At 37.8% G+C, this 20,243-nt stretch overlaps 1 protein-coding gene across 1 annotated transcript in view; it reads left to right on the top strand.

The window, feature by feature from the left end:
• lrba (LPS-responsive vesicle trafficking, beach and anchor containing) overlaps positions 1–20,243 on the top strand; it is an 817,631-nt gene that overhangs the window by 598,159 nt on the left and 199,229 nt on the right. Inside the window, exon 44 of the mRNA XM_059965020.1 lies at positions 16,006–16,146. Coding sequence (XP_059821003.1) covers positions 16,006–16,146 — 141 coding nt within the window. The remainder of the gene's footprint in view (positions 1–16,005; positions 16,147–20,243) is intronic.

Raw genomic sequence — 20,243 nt, 5'->3', positions numbered from 1 at the left:
AAACATTCCAATATTTTACACTACAGTATCTTGCCGTATGGCACGGAACTGTAATGAGTCAAGACATTGTCCGACCAGTAGTCAAGAGCTAATGGTCATATTTTTAAGAAATGTATTCTCCAAATACTGCACCCTGTCTTCATTTGTCATAAACCTGCTGTGGAAGCTGTGATGTATAGCACTGTCATTACAGATGTATTGTTAGAGGGTTTCCACAAGGTTCTTCATGCACTGCAATTAATTTATTGCAGTAAACAATATGTATTGCTCTCACTGCAGCCAAGTGGATTTTTTTTAATGAGGTGGATGTTATTACTGCAATAAATCAGTTCAAACTTGTAATGTATAATTCAATGTGTGTATTCCCACTGTAACTTCACTGAATAAGCCAACAGTGTATCAATGTCAGCCCTGAGCTCAAAAATGCTCCAGACTATTCTCCCACTTGGTAGCTAAATATGTTCTTTAATTTGCTTGTAAATAAACACAATTTAAGATACAATGAGAATGCTGCACCACGTGTTTAATTTTTAAATTGCATTATCCCTCTGCAGTAGTTCCATAAGCGCATTGTCTTCACAGATTTATGCACACTTGCTTTTGAAAACAACTAAAAATCAATTCAAATTGGTTTTAACTATATGGCCCTAAGGAAAAAAATACTAATTCGAATCGATCTACTTGAAATTCAGTTGCATTTTCTAAGGCACGTGAATTGATATGCACTCATTGTGATACATAATCTGATTGGGAAAAATAATGTATGGTTTATTCAGAAAAACCTGCTCTAAATGATTTTCATTAATGTACTTCTGTTGCCTTTGCCCTACAATATTTCGTTTGAATCTCTATCTGTAAGATAGATTTCGATGCAAACAAAATATTTCAGGGCAGAGATGCCATTGTTTGAGAAAACTGTTGTTATGTTTTGGGATGCTTGTCTCTTTTGATTAAGATAGCTAGTGTGCATTCTGTTAGAAGGTGGCTGTCTATCATGTGTATGAGTTATCATCTTGTAGTTCTGCATTTCCAGTAACCTCAAAGTACCCCCAAAAAAACAAGAAAACTGAGCCTGTTTGTTCCAGAGATATTAAATAGAATGTTAAAATGAAACAAACTTTTAAGATTCAGCCTTGAAGGGTTTATTCATTTTATTTTGAACAAATTATATCTCACCATATACAGTTCTGCATACTGAGAAGTATTTGTGCACCTTGTTGCTGCTTAACCTGCCAAAGTCACTAACTGATGAATGCCTTGTTTGCTGCTCTATTCTTGTATCATTCTGCAGGCTGAAGGTTTACAGCAGTGACAATATAAAGAGTACAAAAAATTAGAACAAATTGAAATAAAAAAGCATGCAGCAATTTGTTCAAGTTAAATATCTGTTAATACTATTTCTATTAAAATATGTGACATTATGGGCATCACTGAATCATGGCTGAAAGAAAATTTTAGATGCGAGCTTTACATCCAAGGGCACACATTCTATTGAAAGGACAGGCAGATAGGTAGAGCGGAAAGTATGGCTCTATTGCTAAAAAGAATGAAATCTAATCCTTAGAAAGAGCTAACATAGGATCAGAATGTGTAGAGCTACAGTAAAAAAAACTGCAAGTTTAAAAAGACCCTGATGGAAATTACAAGCAGATCTCCAGACAGTAGCAAAGATGTGGGCTACAAATTACAAGAGGAGATAGAAAATGCACGTCAAAAGGGAAATGTTATGATAGTCACAGGGGATTTCAATGTAGAGGTAGATTTTAGAAAATCAGGTTGGTTTTGGAAGGGGAATTTGTAGAATGCCAACAAGATAGCTTTTTGGAGCAGCTCATGGTTGAACCAACTGGGGAGTGGCTATTCTGGATTGGGTGTCATTCACTGAACCGAAATTGATTAGGGAGCTTAAGGTAAAGGAGCCCTTAGGAGAATGTGATCATTATATGATAGAATTCACCCTGAAATCTGAGAAGGAGAAGCTAAAGTCAGATGTATCAGTATTACAGTGGTGAAAGGGGAATTACAGAGGAGCTGCCCAAAATTGATTGGCAAGGATGATGGCAGAGCAGTAATTTCTGGGAGCAATTTGGAAGGTAGTAGTAATATTTTAAAGGCAGGATGATGCAGCCATTGCTGACAAGGGAAGTCAAAGCCAAAAGCCAAAGAGAGTGCATATAATTGAGGAAAAAAAATTGGTGTTAAGTTAGTGGATTGGGAAGCTTTTAAAATCCAACAGAAGGCAACAAAAAAGGTTACAAAGAGGGAAAAAATAGAATACGAAAGTAAGCTAGCCAATAATATAAAAGATAATACCAAAGGTTTCTTTAGATATATAAAGAGTAAAAGAGAGTGAGAGTGGATATCAGACCACTGGGAAATGATACTGGGGAGGTAGTAATGAGTGACAAGGAAATTGTGGATGAACTGAATAAGTATTTTGCATCAGTTTTCACTGTGAAAGACACTAGCAGTATGCTGGAAGTTTGAGAGTTTCGGTGGGGGGGGATGGTGGTACAGAAGTGAGTGAAGTTGCCATTACTAGAGAAAAGGTGCTTGGAACTAAAAGGTCTAAAAAGTAGATAAGTCACCTGGATGAGATGGTCTACAGCCCAGGGTTCTGAAAAGTGGCTGAAGAGGTTGTGGAGGCACTATTAATGATATTTCAAGAATCAATAGATTCTGGCATGGTTCCAAAGGACAGGAAAATTACAAATTTCAATCCACTCTTTAAGAAGGGAGAGGCAGAAGAATGGAAATTATAGGCCAGTTAGTCCGCCCTCAGTGTTTAGGGAAGATATTGGAGTTGATTGTTAAGGATGTGGTTTCAGGGTACTTGGAGGCATATGATAAAATATGCCAAAGTCACCACGGTTTCCTTAAAGGAAAATCTTGTCTGACAAATAACAAGCAGGATAGGCAAAGGAGAAATCAGTTGATGTTGTATACTTGGATTTCCCGAAGGCCTTTGACAAGGTGCCACACATGAGGCTGCTTAAAGGTTAAAAACCCATGGTATTGCAGGGAAGATACTTGCATGGATAGAGATTAGGCTGATTGACAGGAGGCAAAGAGTGGGAATAAAGGGAACTTCTTTTGTGGTTGGCTGCCGGTGAGTAGTGGTGTTCCACAAGGGTATGTATGTGTTAGGACGAATTCTTTTCACATTATATGTCAATGATTTGGATAATGGAATTGATGGCTTTGTTGCAAAGTTTGCAGACAGTGCAAAGATAGGTGGAGGCACAGGTAGTGTTGAGGCAGTAGAGAGGCTGCAGCAGGACTTAGAAGATTAGGAGAATGGGTAAAGAAGTGCCAGATGGAATAGAGTTCCGGGAAGTGTATGGTCACGCGCTTTGGTAGAAGAAAATTAAAGGGTAGACTATTTTCTAATTGGAGAGAAAATTCAAAAATCTGATGTGCAAAGGGATTTGAGAGTCCTTAAGCAGGATTCCCTGGAAGTTAATTTGCAGCTCAAACCAGTGGTGAGGAAGACAATACAGTGTTTGCTTTCATTCTGAGAGGACAAGAATATAAAAGGAAGGATGTAATGCCGAGGCTTTTTAAGGCATTGGTGAGGCTTCACTTGGACTACTTGAGCAATTTTTGGCCCCTTGTATAAGAAAGGATGTGCTGACTATGGAGAGGTACACAATGATTCTGAGATTGAAAACTTATCATTTGAGGAAGATTTCATGGATCTAGGCCTATACTTCCTGGAGTTTAGAAGAATGTGGGATCTCATTGAAGCCTATCGAATGTTGAATGGCCTTGATCGAGTGGATGTGGAGAGGATGTTTCCTGTGGTTCAGGAGTCTAGTACCAGAGACACAGCCTCAAGATAGAGGGTCTATTTAGAATGGAGGAGAAGAGGGATTTCTTCAGCCGGAAGTTGGTGCATCTGTGGAATTCGTTGTCCCAGGTGGCTGTGGAGGCCAAGTCATTAGGCATATTTAAGGCAACAGTTGATAGATTCTTGATTAGTCAGGGCATGGAGGGATATGGATAGAGGGCAAGAGGTTGGGTTGAGAAGGAAAGGGATCAACCAAATGGCCTAATTCTGCTCCTATAGCTTATGGTCTTAAATTGTAAATCTTGTCTAACATAGGTTAATGATATAAGTTGTGAAAAACAAAGCATTCCGTTCTAAGTTGTAATGTTAACAGTAAGGGATATTAGACTAAGTAAAATACCATTGGCACAGATGGACAGTTGAAGTGTCAATGTGAGAACCCACTGTAGGCAATCCAAGGATTGTAAATAAAACAGGTGATCTTAGTGTGTAATTTACATTTTGATGATGACCTGGAGGAGAGAGGAGAGAAGATCCAACAGCAGCCCACAGTGAATGTGTCTTCACATGCAGTGCAGGAATGGGATACTGGGTCAGTCCTCACGAGGCCTATCCAGAATGTGAGCTGAAAGGAATTTTTTTTAATTTTCAAAGAGAAAAGGTCATTGTAGACTTACTGGTATAACATTATGATGTGCATACGTGACGCAGGGAAAAATTGATGTTCAAATTGTATTTCCTGAATGTATTCCCATTATCCTATTTATCTGAGCCAAAGGAGTTACAAGTATATTTGAATGCCATTTTACACCTTTGTTGTGTGTATCATTATTTTCTCTGTCTATTTCAATACCATGGATACAACTGCTTTTCAATCTGTGTTTTGTTTAAACCAATTTGTTTGTAATAATTTAATAATGATTTTTTTTTCTGTTTTTCCTCTTTCCTTAAAAAATTGTTTCATGTTATAGTTCCATTGCCCCAAGCACTCTTGCAGTGCCTTACCTGGATGTTTTTTTTCATTCATAAGCTGAGACAGTGACTACTAATAATGCAGGGCATTAGAAAACAATTATATTGCATTTGAACCTATGCAAATTTAGACATATTACAGCATAGGTGTCAAACTCAAGGCCCGCGGGCCATATCCGGCCTGGCGTACAATTATATCCGGCCCGCGAGGTCATTTTAGATAGATCTATTATTTTAATCATTAATGGCCCGGCAATATGAAGCCTATGATTGTAAGTTAATACCAATCATAAAAATAATGCTTGCTCAGCAGTCTTCTTCATAAGAAACGGAATTTGTGAAGTGAAACACTTTGTAGTTATAGCAGAGACTGAGACACATGAGAACAGGCTGAAAAAACGGAGGCAGTGAAAGCTGCGTTCGCACGCACCCGACTGATCCAGCCCGCATGAAGCTGCATTTTGCCCAATCCGGCCTGTGACCTAAAATGAGTTTGACACCCCTGTATTACAGTGTGATATTTCTGGATCGTAATCAGGAGAGGAAATCTTTGACAGTCTTTTTCATCATTAACTCAACATCTTAAGTATATTCTGCTAGTTAGATGATTAAAACCAGGGCTTCCATTATGTCCATGAGTATCAATTAGGATATTGTGAGAAATCCCTTTCCAACTGGGAATTGGAATGAATTTGCAAACTCCTTCATGATTCTGATAGTAAGCCACGTCACAAAACTGCACTGTTGATACTTTCTAACATGAAAGAGCTACTTATTTACTAAATTGAGAGTTTTTCCCCCAGGATTAAATGAGACTATAGAAGAATGTACCAATGTATGAGCAAGCTTTTAAGCAAACTATTTTTTCTCAAACAAAGATGTTTATTAAGGCAGTGTTGTTATTGGATTGAGTTTATAATATGCATATTTTGCTTCAGGAACATAGACCTGGTTTACAATAGTGAACTTGGATGGCTTCAATTTGCCTAATGAAGCAACAGGTCTATAGCTGATACCATGGCATTGGCTCGTCACATAACACTGGAACATCTGGACAGAAAAGATGCATACATCAGGATGCTCTTTATTGATTACAGCTTAGCATTTAATACCATTATCCTCTCAAAACCAATCAGTAAACTCTAAGACTTGGGCCTTAATACCCCCTTGTGCAATTAGATCCTGGATTTCCTTATTTGTAGACCACAGTCGGTCCTGATTAGCAAAACCATCTCCTCCACAATCTCCATCAGCATTGGAGCACCACAGGGAGGTGTGCTTAGCCCCCTGCTCTACTAGCTTTACACCTATGACTGTGTTGCTAAGTACAGCCCCAACATCATATACAAGTTTGCTGATGTCACCACTGTTACAGGCTGTATCAAAGGTGGTGAGAATCAATACACAGGAGGGAGATTGAAAACTTGGCTGAGTGGTGTAATAACAACTTCTCACTTAATGTCAGTAAGACCAAGAAATTGATATAAGACTTTAGCACAGGAAAACCAGAGCTCCATGAGCCATTAATTATCAAATGCTAAGAGATGGAGAGGGTCAGTAACTTTAGGTTCCAAGGTATCAGTATCTCAGAGGACCTGTCCTGGAACCATCACGTAAATATAAAGCACAACAGCACGTCTACTTCCTCAGAAGACTATGGAGGTTCGGCATGTAATCAAAAACTTTGGAAATCTTTTATAGGTGTGTGGTGGAAAGTGTACTGACTGGCTGCGTTATGGTCTGATACGGGAACACCAATGCCGTTGAGCACAAAACCCTACAAAAGCTAGTGGATTCTGCCCAGTACTTCATGGGTAAAGCCCTCCCAACCATTGAGCTCATCTAAATGAAAGGTTGGTGTAAAAAAGCAGAATCTATCATCAAAGATCCTCACCACCCAGCCATGCTCTTTACTTGCTGCCTCAGAAGGTACCGATGCCTCAGGACTCACATCACCAGGTTCAAGCACAGTTAATATCCCTCAACCATCAGGCTCTGGAACAAAAGGGGATAACTTCACTCAGTCTACTTCTGATCATCCCACCACCGATGGTCTCACTTTAGGGTCTCTTTTTATTTTGTTATTTTATGCTTGTTATTTATTGCTTTCTATTTGTATTTGCCCAGTTTGTTGTCCATTGATCCTGGTTACAGTTACTGTTCTATAGGTTTGCTAAGAATGCCCACAAGAAAATTAATCTCAGGGTTGTATGTGGTGATGTGTATGTACTCTGATAATAAATTTTACTTTGAATTTTAACAGTAGGCATATACCCTGCTTTGGATACATTATTTATATAGAAAATGCACTCTTTTTGAAGTGTTTTGACTCAACGTTATTGCAAAACAATATTTTGTAAAGTAAATCTAATATTTCTATTTACCTAAATAAAATGCAGCACTGGTCAGAGGTTTAACTTTCATATTATTGGAGTATTTTTTTAATTATGGTTAATCTAAAATTCACTGAATCTGTAAATATATAACCTCTACACAACCAATTTTGTAACATTCTGGACACAGAACATAGTCAAACAATGAATCTTAAAGATCAGGTGGCACATCAATGCAGAAATGTTTGAGGGATTACACTTCAGTCAGTCATAGTATTTCACAAAGTAACGTAGTTAACCTTCAGGTTAGAATTATCAAGAATAAGTTAAAGGATTTGTAGTTTATAGAATAAATTAAGTATATGAGTCAGACACCATACCTGGCATTTGCTACACTAAGGGTACGTGAGTGCTGTAATGTATTGTAACAATGTTCAGCATCTGGCATTTTTTTACATAAATATGTTGCTCTATATTGATTTTACGTATGTTTTTAACATGCTCTACTTAGATGAAGTAGGTATTGTTGGAAATTTGTTACAGAAATTACAGATCTGTAATTTGGCAAACATTTTGTCAAATCTAGATACTCCACAAATTGCAGCTAGAATAGAATGCATTATGGAAGTCGACAAATAAGAAAATGGACAATCAGAATGCAAGGAAGAAGAAAGATTCAACAATAAAGTAGAGCACATAAGATGAAGGAGCAGTGTGATATCTTTCAGATGGGGAATCAGTATAGGTGTTGAGCTGCATATTAATGCTGCAAAAGCTTTCCAGCACTAAGGTGTAGGTATTGTCAAATCATTGTTGTAACCCCATATTCACTAGAGGAAAATAACCTTTGTTGATTTTCGTGAAGTTTATGAATGCTTAAGTTTGTGCCGTGTTGGGTGATCCCATTTGGGATAGCAACATTGTGTCAAGAATCTAAGAAGGAAAAAGCAGCCAGGATTCTTAAAGAGATTGCTTCTGGTGACCTGAGAGTGTATAAGTATGCAGAATTTCAGCTGTCAGGCAGTCAAGTTCAGATCTGATTTTTGTTAAAATACTCTGCTTAAATCAAAAATCTTAGGTCAGGTATGATAGGATTGTGAATATGCATCAAGATGAATCACTGTCTTTAAGTGAGGAATAAAATTTTCAAGGAGAGAAGGTCAGTATTTATTAAGTATTTTTATATTTTGAGGGTATGAATTTGGTAAGATGGCAGTCCTTTCAGATGCAGCGGCCAATCGAAAATGTATTTATTAATTTTGTACATCTTTTTTATTGTCACATGACAATGCTGGATACCAAGAACATTACTGAAACACAATCCACTAATGAGTTGTTTGATAGGTATGGAACTAGACATATTGCATGCCATTGTTGTGATGTCACCTGGACTTGTTACGTACCATTGTACTGAGAAGGTGCACGGTGTTGCAAGTGGTTGTCTTAGTGTTTTAATTTGAATCACACGACGTTGTTGGAGATTAGTAACTTAGAATACTGCCAGTCCGGTTCATTGGTGAGACTGACTGTGAGGGAGTGATGTTGCTGTGGTTGTGACAAGAACTGGGCCCACACCATGGGGTCACCTGTTGCAGCTGACCAGGAGAGGAAACATCAAGGTAGTATGGGTCCTGCCGGTACTGCTGTCCATTGTTTGTTCAATGGAAGGACAAACTGGACCAGGACAATTCACCATAAATCTATAGTCATGTCACTCAGGGACTTGGACTGGAGCTTTTTTTTTCCTTTGTGACTATATGTTTTTCTGAAATCATTGTCATACAGTGTGTGCCATTTGTGCTGTGTGCTGTTGGTGATGTGTATTGTAACTTGGTCCTCAAAGGAATGCTGGTTTATTCAGCTATATTCATGTTTGGTTAAATGATAGACTTGAACTTGATCTGCTTTAAAGTAATAATTGAGTGTAATTTCTGTGCATTTGAAATGGGCTTGGCTGTTTTGCACAGGAAAAGTGGATTGAACATTCTGCATTAATGTCTGTGAAGACATCTATTTTGCTGCTAATTGCAAACATGTTTAAAAGGCTTTAAATGGTGAGTGAGCCCTAACACTGAGTCTATTTGAATGTTAATAGAATGAGGGTCAAAATACTGCTTCAAGTTCACAACAAATGGATGCAGTTTTAGGCAGTTTGCCCCCTTCATTCATTTGTAATTTCAACATTGTCTATTTTTGCAGCCTAGTCCCTTGATTACTTTTGTGTCCAAAAATCCAAGTCTTACATATTTATATCATCAGCCTGTAAGGGTGAGGAATGCCCCAATATAGAACTTTCTAAGTAAAAAAAATTCTCCTTCCATTGGCTTCAAGTGGCTAATATTGAGACTGTTCTGGAGAGTCCTTCTACGGAGTCTTTCAGTATCAATTCTATTCAAATATACCAGAACCTTGTATGTCACAAGGGGATTAATTCTAATTCTATTGAAAGTAGACCAAGCTTCCTTAAATCCTTCCAGTCCAAGAGCAAGTACAACCCAGTCACCAAAGTACACCATACTATATTTTTTTCAAATCCATTTTTATACGTATTCTTGGAAAATAATTTTCAACTATGGTCCATGAAACATATTGAGAACTAAAGTTGTGGCTTAACGTGATGAATGAATTGAGAATCAATCTGTAAATCTGAGGCAGTAACCTATTCTGTCAATCCTTTCAGAACCTAATATAATTCATTTAAATTATCTTTAATTCAACTATATTCCAGTAATTATAAGCGAATCTTACTCAGTCTCTCATCCTAGGGCAATGCTTTCATCCTTGGAATCAATCTATTACATCAACAGCACATACAGTATTCCAGGTGTAGGTGTGGTCTCATGAAAGTCTTTGCAAATGCTGCAAGACCTCCTGATAAGATATTCCATTCCCCTTACAAAATAAAGGCAATGTACCCTTTGCCTTATAATTTGCTTTTTCATTATATTTCATCTTTTTGTATCACAAAGCACCAGGCATATGTTCCCTCATCATTACTCCCTTACTAATTGCAGTATATTGTATGTTTACAATATACTGCCAAAGTAAATAGCTCATATTTTCCCATGTTTTGCTCCATTTATCATATTCTTGTCCTTTTGCGTAACTTGACTATATTGATTTGTAGACCCTCTATGTGTAAATAGGAAGTGAATTAAGATCCTGTAGGTACTGTACTTTATCAGAGAATTTCATTCTGCACTGATAATGACTACCTTTTGTGTCATTATTGTGCTTTTACATAATTTGTACATGACATGTAACAGAAATGAGCTACGCATAAAGATAAATAATTTATGCTTCAGTAGCTATCCATACAGTTATTCACTAAAAAGGTGATGGTCATTATTTTAGTAACAAGGTAGTATGGCATGTAGTGCCCTGCATTAGATCAAAGACATTAATGTTGTAAACACATTTTGAGGTTGCTCGCAGTTTAATTAGTGCCTGTAAACAAAGTCTACAGATTCCAAGTCCTGGAACTGTATTGGGGCCCAATTGAGTGATGGATGCAGAACAATCTGTTATTCCTCTGTACATCTATCAGAACTTTTGAATCTGTTTCCCCGTCTTTCTTTGGTGGTCAGGCAGGGTTTAGGAATGAGGAAAGGAAGGAAGGGAGACTAAGCAGATTGCAAATCTGGTTATCCTGAAGTACAGCAGATCTACATGCATCTGGGAAGGCTGTCCTTAAAGATACTGACAGTAGTATATTCTTCATGGAGTCCAGAGGCAAAGCCTAATGTGCTGGATATTTCCAGCATAATGCCCAGGAATTTGTCACAGTACAGCTGTCAGACCTAGCATGAGAATGTTGACCCCACTGATCTGGAAGAAAATTCTTATTTTGCAGATGAAGGGAGAGAAAGCTATATTAAATTATGTATTTTTGCTTATTTTAGCATTTTTAATTATTTCTTGTAAGAATGGTGTATTTAATTTTCATTTTTTTAAAACAGTAACATTTTAAATAATGTACTGCAATTTTAATATATATCTGAGTATCATGGATACTTACAGAAGTATTTTAAAAAAGACTGTCTGAATTTGACAAGAGTCAAAGTTCCAACCCCACCCTACTTCCTATCAAAGGTTCTTTGATCATTTCAGGCATAGATCTGTAGGACAGAGTGCTAGATAAGTGCTGATTCTTGAGGGCAGGCAGTTAGCTTGTTTCTAAGCGAACATCTGATAACAGGCATCTGAGCTATGAGTGGCTAGGCAGGGAATAGGGATGGTGAACCTTGTTCAATTTGGCCTTGTTGTAAATCAAGTGCAAGTTCAAGTTTATTGTCATCTGGCTATATAATATGCCAACAAATAGAACAACATTCCTTCAAAACATGGTGCACCGATATGACATATATCACACACAGCACATAAATGAAAATATTATGCTGTAAATAAGTTAATAAAATTTAATTCAAAATGTATGTAGTAAAGCACAGTACAAGTAAACAGCAAACATCTTGCTGTCCTAGTGTTGAGACCTGGGTGGTGACAGCATATTCATTGCTCTCTCAGTCTGAGGTAAGAAGCTGTTACCCAGTCTGGCAGTCTTAGTCCAGATGCTCTGTACCTCCTTCCTGATCGTAGTTGCTCAAAGAGATTGTGTGATGGGTGGTAGGGATCCTCACAATGTTTATGGCCGTCCTTCTGCAATGCTCCTGATAGTGTCACGACTTGGGGGGGGGGGGGGGTGGAGGGAAACCCCAATGATCCTCCCAGGGTGGGTTTACTGTGGTCTGTAGGGTCTGGCAGTCAGATACCTTGCAGCTTCCAGCTACCATATAATGATGCAACCAAACAGGACAGTCTCAGTGGTGCTCCTGTAGAAAATTGTTAGAATGGGGACAGGGAGCCTTGCACATCTCAATCTCCTCAGAAGATTTAGACGCTGCTGTGCCTTCTTGACGAGTGAGCAGCTATTGTGGGACCAGGTTAGGTATTCTGTTATGTGTGCATCATGGAACTTTGAGCTCTGTACTCTCTCCATGATATATTCTTAAAATTTGACCATAAGGAATGCTCCAGAATATTTCATAAAATAAAGTTCTTAGCATTCTTATTGGCATAAATGCAATTGGAAAATAGAATGGGGAGAATGTGAAATTTTTCACTTTGACAAGGAAATACAAGAGAATTAAATTTTGCTGCTGGTAAGATATTATAGAGCTCTGAGATGCAGAGAGATCTGGGTGTTCTAATTCAGAGAAGACTATTGTTGCAAGTATAACAAATTTAAAAAAAATCCAATGCTAGTCTTTGTTGTTCAGAGAATTAAATACAAAAGTAGGGAGGTTTTGGTTCATATTTGCAGTACTCTGTTGAGCAGAAAACTAAGCCTCTGTATGAAAGGAAGGGTGGAAAAGCATCATAGGTAGTTCTGAGAAGGTGGAGTAGACATGGCTTCAACTATCTTCCAATGTGATTGCTTCCTTTTCCCAGATGACTATTTCTCATCTTAATTGAGTGCAGGTGCAGTGTCAACTTCTGATGAAAGGTTAACTGTTTTGTTTTCCTCAGACAGTACCTGGCCTGCTGAGCATTTCCAGCACTTTTTGTCTATATTTTAGATTTCCAACGTCTCTTTTTCTTTTGATTTTCATTTAATAGCCTGGAATAGGCAGGTTGTCTTATGAGGAAAGTTGGACAAGCTATACATATATCTGCTGCGGTTTAGAAGACTAACAAGAGACTTCATTGTAACATATGAGATCCCAGAGGGGTATTTGCAGGTAGATCTGGAGAAGATGGTTTCTCTTGTGGGAATATCCAGAAAAAGCATAAAAGTATATCCAGGAACAGTATAAAAGCAAAAAAAAAGGCATGCAATGTAGTAAAAACTGGTGTGAAGTTAGAGGATTGGGAAGTTTTTAAAAACCAACAGAAGGCAACTAAAAAAACAATGACGAAAGAAAAGATATTTAGGTAATGTTGCCTGACAAATCCATTGGAATTCTTTGAAAAAATAACAGGCAGGATAGACGAATGAAGGTCAGTGCATGTTGTTTACGTGGATTATCTCGAAGCCTTTGACAAGATGCTACTCATGAGGCTGCTAAACAAGATAAGAGCCCACGCTATTACAGGAAAGAAACTAGCATGGACAGACTTTGGCTGTCTGGCAGAAGCAAAGAGTGGGAATAGAGGAAGCTTTTCTAGTTGGCCACTGGTGTCGAGTGGTGTTCCACAGTGGTTAGTGTTGGGTCGCCTACTTCTCATATTATAGGTTAACAATTTGGATGACAGAATTGCTGGCTTTGAGACCAGATTTGTGGATGATACAAAGATAGATGGAGGGGTAGGTAGTATTGAGGAAGCAGTGAGTCTGCAGAAGGACTTGGACAGATTAAGAGAATGAGGAAAGATCTGGCAGATGGAATACAGCGCAGGGAAGTGTATGCTTATGCATCTTGGTAGAAGGAATATAGGCCAGACTATTTTTTAAATAAGGACCAAATTCAAAAATCAAAGGTACAAAGGGTCTTGGGAGTCCTTTGGTCGGATTCCATAAAGATCAGCTTGCAGGTTGAGTCAGTGGTAAGGAAGCTAAATGCAGTGTTAACATTCATTTTGAGAGGACTAGAATATAAAAGCAAGGATGTAATGCTGTGGTTTATAAAGCATTGGTCAGGCCACATTTGGGCTATTGTGAGCAGTTTTGCATCACATATCTAAGGAAGGATGTGTTGACATTGGAGAAGGTCCAGAGGAGATTTACAAGAACTATCCCAGGAGTGAAAAGGGTTAATGTACGAGGAGTGGTTGATGGCTCTGGGCCTGTACGTGCTGAAGTTTAGAAAAATAGGGACAGATCTCATTGAAACCTATTGAATGTTGAAAGGCCTAGATAAAGTGGACATTGAGAGGATGTTTCCTTAGTGGATGAGTCTAGGACCAGAGGACACAGGCACAGAATACATCCCTTTATAACAGAGATAAAGATGAGGGTGATGAATCTGTGCTACAGATGGCTGTGGAGGCCAAGTCATTGGGTATATTTAAAATGGAGGTTAATAGGTTCTTTGTTAGTAAGGGAGTCAAAGGTTACAGGAAGAAAGCAGGAGAGGTTGAGAGGGACAATAAATCAGCCATGATGGAATGTTGGATAAGACTTAATGGGCCAAAGAGCCTAATTTTCTTCCTATGTCTTATATTTTTAAGTTAATTGTAGATGTATTAGAGTAAATAAGGCAAAGTTACTTAGTGGAAAAAGAATGTGGAGTTGACATAACAGTCAGATCAGCCATAATGTTGTTGAATGAGGAGTAGGTATGAGTGGCCCAGTGACCCAATTGTGGTCCTAGTAAATTTTTTGTGTTGAAGACGTGTGTATCTATCAAACAAATAGTATTATTTACTAATGTTTTAAGAGGAGAAAATAACATTTCCTGGAAATTAGAAATCAAACTATCATTTTGTGTTGGTTAATGGGTAGCAAAAAAAATTAGAAATAAAAGTATGTCACTAAATGAATCTACATTCTGCCACTACCCATCCCCTTATTTGACATATAACATCCACCAGCCTCAAGAATGACTGCAATGTTTTTGTCCCCATCAACTCACACAAAACGATAATTCCATTTATTTTTATGTGTTGTGAAGTTTCCTATTAGTAGTCCTGATCTTACCTTTTATTGTTTTTTTCATTGTTTGTTACCTGGTGCACCTAATATGAAAAATATCTTGGCTTTTACTTCAGATCTAAAAAACAGTTGTATTTAGCACCATTTAAGTTCAAGTATTTGAATTTTGGTAACTTGAACATTGCTGGGACTTTTGAGATAATGAATAACACTCCTAATACTCTCTTCTCGTGCAAATCACCGATTTAGTTGTTTCCCTTGTACTTCAGTGATCAGTGTACAATGCATTATTTAAAGCAAAGGTTTACCTGAGCATCATAAGCCTCAATATAAATGACTACTTTAATTAGTTGATAGTATCAATTCATATTCTATTTGAAAATCCATAATCATCAGTTATCTAACAGAAGGGATTAATTTTCTGGTTCCATGATCTTCATCACCAATATAAACCATTCCACTGCAATGGAATACTGCAGTTTAACCAGGCTTCTTGCATTTTCTGAAATTAATTCTATTTCAGAAATATTGTTTATATTAGTTGAAAGATGTATGAAGCTTCAAAGTACCAGTAACTGGTTTAAAATAGCCATTGTTAAAATTGTGTTTGATTCTTGTGCTTCTGAACCATCATTGTTTGGAACAAAGAACTATTGCAAACAATAGGTTTGCTCTTTTGCATTGAAACTAGTTTCATACTTTAAAAAAACACTTGTACAGCTGATGGAAGTTGGAAATGTAAAGGTGAATAAGTTATTTGCAGTACATAGTGTTTATTTTGCCATGGCAAGCTGTAAATGCAAATTATGAAAGGATCCTAAAGAATGTTAAGATTGTTTGTTAGCAATGTTTCTTTCACATTGTATTGCTGCAATACATTTTTCATGTGACATGCTATTCTAGTTTGTATCTTTTGTGCATGTTATCAACAAATAAATGTTATATGTTGTCAATGTAGCTAAAAGGTCCTCATTACAGTGTTTTCTTCTGACATTGTAGAACAGGGGCTCCCAACGTGGAGTCCACGAATCCCTTGGTTAATGATAGGGGTCCATCGCATGAATAAAGGTTGGAAACCCCTGTTGTAGAGGGAAATCAAGCTTATGACTTTTAAGTTCCTAGTAGAGTGAAGCATGAATGGAGAATTATTCAACAATAGTTTTCCATGCATTAATAACTAACCTTTGGTTAATGATATGCATCCAGACCAGATGTATAAGGACTTCAGCAGTTAGTTATTTCTGGGGCAAAGTAGCCTTCTACCATTGTCACTGAATCACTTTTATTTTCAAGCTAATTATTTTGATCTTTCCTTTTAGCCTATTGGAGCACTTAACCCAAAAAGAGCTGCCTTTTTTTTGGAACGTCATGAAAGCTGGGAAGATGACCAGGTTCCTGCTTTCCACTATGGGACTCATTATTCGACGAGTAGCTTCACTCTTGCGTGGTTGTTAAGAATAGTAAGTACTATGGCTGTAAAATTTAAAGCTGCTTCATCCAGTCAGCACATTAATGTGTCTCTTCCTTTGAAAAAAAAGTCCCTTGATTAAGGCAGGATAATGCAGCACAAAGGAGACATAAATCTTACACATAAACTGGAGTACTTAGGCTAATTCCAGGTAATTACTTGCACTTGATTTTTTTTCTAAATCAGAATATATTTTAAGATCATTTAAAATCAATTTCATAGCTTGATTTTAGCATAGATTGGGGATAATTAGGTGATAATTTGAAAACACTGTAATAAAGTATAACCATAAAATAATTTACAGTTAATAAAGTTCTCTATGATGTGGTGTCTTATAGAAAGATGTGAAAAACAGCTTTCTTTATGATATGAGGTGCATTTACATTGGAGCATTTTTACACACAATGTTAGAGCTGAGCATTGAGAATTACAAATGAAAATTGTTATAATCCAATGATGCTTCCATGAACCTCAATCCCCCCCTCCCCCAATACACATTAAATTTTATACTTGAACTAAAAACATGGATTTGCTGTATGTATAAATGTATGTACAGGCTGATCATGATGGGACAGCTGCTGTGAAAATAAAAGATATGTTTATTTCATTGTTTATGCAACCTCTATTAGATCTTCAGCCTTTTCCCATGATTATTTCAGATTTCCAATATTTGTGGTCTTGTTTCTGTCCTGCATTAATTATGTGAATTGTTTTAAAGTATCTGCTTATTTTTAATTTCACCTTTTTTTCTTTGAGTATTGATTTATCTTAAATGAGTCAAAATTTAATATTATAACATACAGAAATTATTAAACTTTCCAAACATTTTGCACATCTACTCTTCTCCTATAAAGGTCCTGGTCACCCTTTTGTGCCTCACCAAGTGGCCATAAATTTATTAACTTAAACTCCAAGTGTCAGCAATATGTAGACTAATTTGAGGTAATTATTGTGGCATGCATTACAGCTGAGCCTGATCCTGACCTCATCCAAAATCCATAAGAACATAGTGATCAAGAGTGGGAATGCCAGTTAATTTCTCCCCTCCCCCAACACTCCAACACATTAGCTTGAGAGGAAAAGGCTTGTTGGGAAGAAAGATGCATGGGAAATTGTAAAGGGAAATGACAAATGATGAGGGAATTTTTTTATGGGGGACAGAGGAAATAGAGTTAAAAATGAAAGTAATGGATTGACCAAGTACAGATGGATATATTTGCACTGCAGATTTAAATGTTGGAAAAGAGGGAATGAAAGATCAAAAGTGGAATTACTGAGATAAATTATTCATTTTCTTCTTAATTTATTGAGACACACTAGTTTCTTATTTGTATTAACCGGACAATGATAATCAATTAATTAGAGATAAAGATATCAATTTAAATTAACAATATATTCTCATGTTTATCTTAATTGACTTTCTGTAGCTACCTACTGTAATTCACACCTTTACATAACCTGCAATTGCATTAAATTGATTTCACTGTGCTCCTGATCAGCCAGACTAATTGTTCAAGCTTGGTAATGAATTTGAATAGGTCCCGTCTCACTGTTGATCAACTCAGTCATTTCCCTTCTCTTTGGGTAGGTTTTGCAAGATCTCAATCAGTCTGTTAATTGGAGCAGTAGTGCAGTAACAATGCATTCTTTATGGAGGGAAAAAATCCAGCATTGTCACTGCTGCCCTGTGCAAATAAAATCCCTTGCAACCAGTCATTATATTATTAGCAACAGCTGTTTATCTATCATGATCATTCAGCATGAAGACATCAGGAATTTTCGGAAGTGAGACATGGATCAGCTAAGACGATTTTTTAATAATTTCTTGAAAGTCATTTGATGAATTATGAGTAGGCTTTTGCGTTGCAGAAGTTTAACAAATCAGTCCAATTAAAAAGAGATCAGGTAAAACCACATACAAAAGAGGCATATAGTACATAAACATGGGAAAATCTTCAGATACTGGAAATCCGAGCAACACACACAAAATGCTGGTGGAACTCAGCAGGCCAGGCAGCATCTGTGGAAAAAAGTACTGTCAACGTTTTGGGCCGAGACCCTTCAGCAGGAGTCAGGCCTAGTCCAGAAACGTTGACTGTACTTTTTTTCCATGGATGCTGCCTGGCCTGCTGGGTTGCTCCAGCATTTTGTGTGTGTTGCAGAGTGCATAAAATTAGTTTTGACTTTTTTTAAAACTATTTTTATTGTTTTGCCAATAACAGAACATAAACAAACAAATTACACCGCTGTATCAAGGTTAACCAAACTCTTATGTCCATAATTGTCCTTCAAACTCTCAGGGGACCTTAAGATCCATAACTTTAAAGTACATTCTGCAGGTTCTCTCATAAGAATAAATAAAACAAAGTTCTTCAAACCAAATAAAAAATGTACAGTGAAGAGGTCATTTCAGGCTCAAATAAAATGTCCAATTTTCCCAGTGTCATTCAAATTTTTTAGTGGCATGTCTCAGAGAGAAAGTCAGTCGTTCCATAACATAAATTTATTGAACTATTTCTATCCATTCCAGGACTGTAGGAGACTCTTTGCTTAGCCATTTCCTGGTAATTGCTTTCTTACTGGCTGCAAATACTATTTGTAACAACACACACAAAATGCTGGTGGAACGCAGCAGGCCAGGCAGCATCTATAGGGAGAAGCACTGTTGACGTTTCAGGCAGAGACCCTTCGTCAGGACTAACTGAAAGAAAAGATAGATATTTGAAAGTAGGAGGGGGAAATGTGAAATGATAGGAGAAGACCGGAGGGGGTGGGGTGAAGCTAAGAGCTGGAAAGGTGATTGGCAAAAGGGATACAGAGCTAGAGAAGGGAAAGGATCATGGGATGGGAAGTCTAGGGAGAAAGAAAAGGGGAGGGGAGCCCCAGAGGGAGATGGAGAACAGGCAGAGTGTTGGGCAGAGAGAGAACAAAAAGGGGAATGGGGAAAATAAATAAATCAGGGATGGGGTAAGAAGGGGTGGAGGGGCATTAACAGAAGTTAGAGAAGTCAGTTCATGCCATCAGGTTGGAGGCTACCCAGCCAGTATATAAGGTGTTGTTCCTCTGACCTGAGTGTGCCTTCATCTTGACAGTAGTGCTTCCCTTCCCCCTTTCTTTCTCCCTAGGCCTCCCGTCCCATGATCCTTTCCTTTCTCCAGCTCTGTATCCCTTTCGCCAATCACCTTTCCAGCTCTTAGCTTCACCCCACCCCCTCTGGTCTTCTTTCATTTTGCATTTCCCCCTCCCCCTCCTACTTTCAAATCTCTTACTATCTTTTCTTTCAGTTAGTCCTGACGAAGGGCCTCTGCCCGAAATATCAACAGTGCTTCTTCCTATGGATGTTGCCTGGACTGCTGCGTTCCACCAGCATTTGTGTGTGTTGCTTGAATTTCCAGCACCTGTAGATTTCCTCATGTTTAGTATTTGTAACAAATATCTTTCTTGTTTTTTGAGCCCATTTGGTACATTACCCAAATAAATAATGTTAAAGTCAAAATTAATCTCTGGGCTGATTATTGACCTCATCTCTGTTACCACATCTAACCAATATGACAAAGTAGTTGGCTGATCATTTTTATATTTTCTGGGAGTGTCCAAAGATTTTGTCTTATTGGTTAGTTTTGACTTTTTAATGGTGCTGGAGCTTAATGACTATCATACATAGGCTTTTCAATAAGAAATAGGAGCAGGAGTTTGCTATGGGGTCTTCTCTACCATTCAGTAGAATCAGGGCTGATCTGGCCTACCTGCCTTTTCCCTTCTCATTTTGGAGAAGGGAGTGGGAGCAGCCAGATGTCTTGGTACATTTTGGTACCAATGACATAGGAAAGAAAAACAATGAAGTCCTGAAAAGAGAATTTAGAGAGCTAGGTAGAAAGCTGCAAAACAGGACCTCCTGGGTAGTAATTTCTGGATTGCTACCTGTGCCACGCGTCAGTGAGGGTAGAAACAGGATGATTTGGCCAATAAATGCGTGGCTGAGAAGCTGGTGCAGGGGGCAGGGCTTCAAGTTCTTGGATAATTGGGATCTCTTCTGGGGGAAGGTATGTTCAATAGTGACGGGTTGTACCTGAACCCAAGGGGGTCCAA

This window comes from Hypanus sabinus, chromosome 3 (genome assembly GCF_030144855.1).
Source record: "Hypanus sabinus isolate sHypSab1 chromosome 3, sHypSab1.hap1, whole genome shotgun sequence".
NCBI lineage: Eukaryota > Metazoa > Chordata > Chondrichthyes > Myliobatiformes > Dasyatidae > Hypanus > Hypanus sabinus.
The sequence above is the reverse complement of the archived record's forward strand: the minus strand, read 5'-3'. Positions and strand labels throughout refer to the sequence as shown.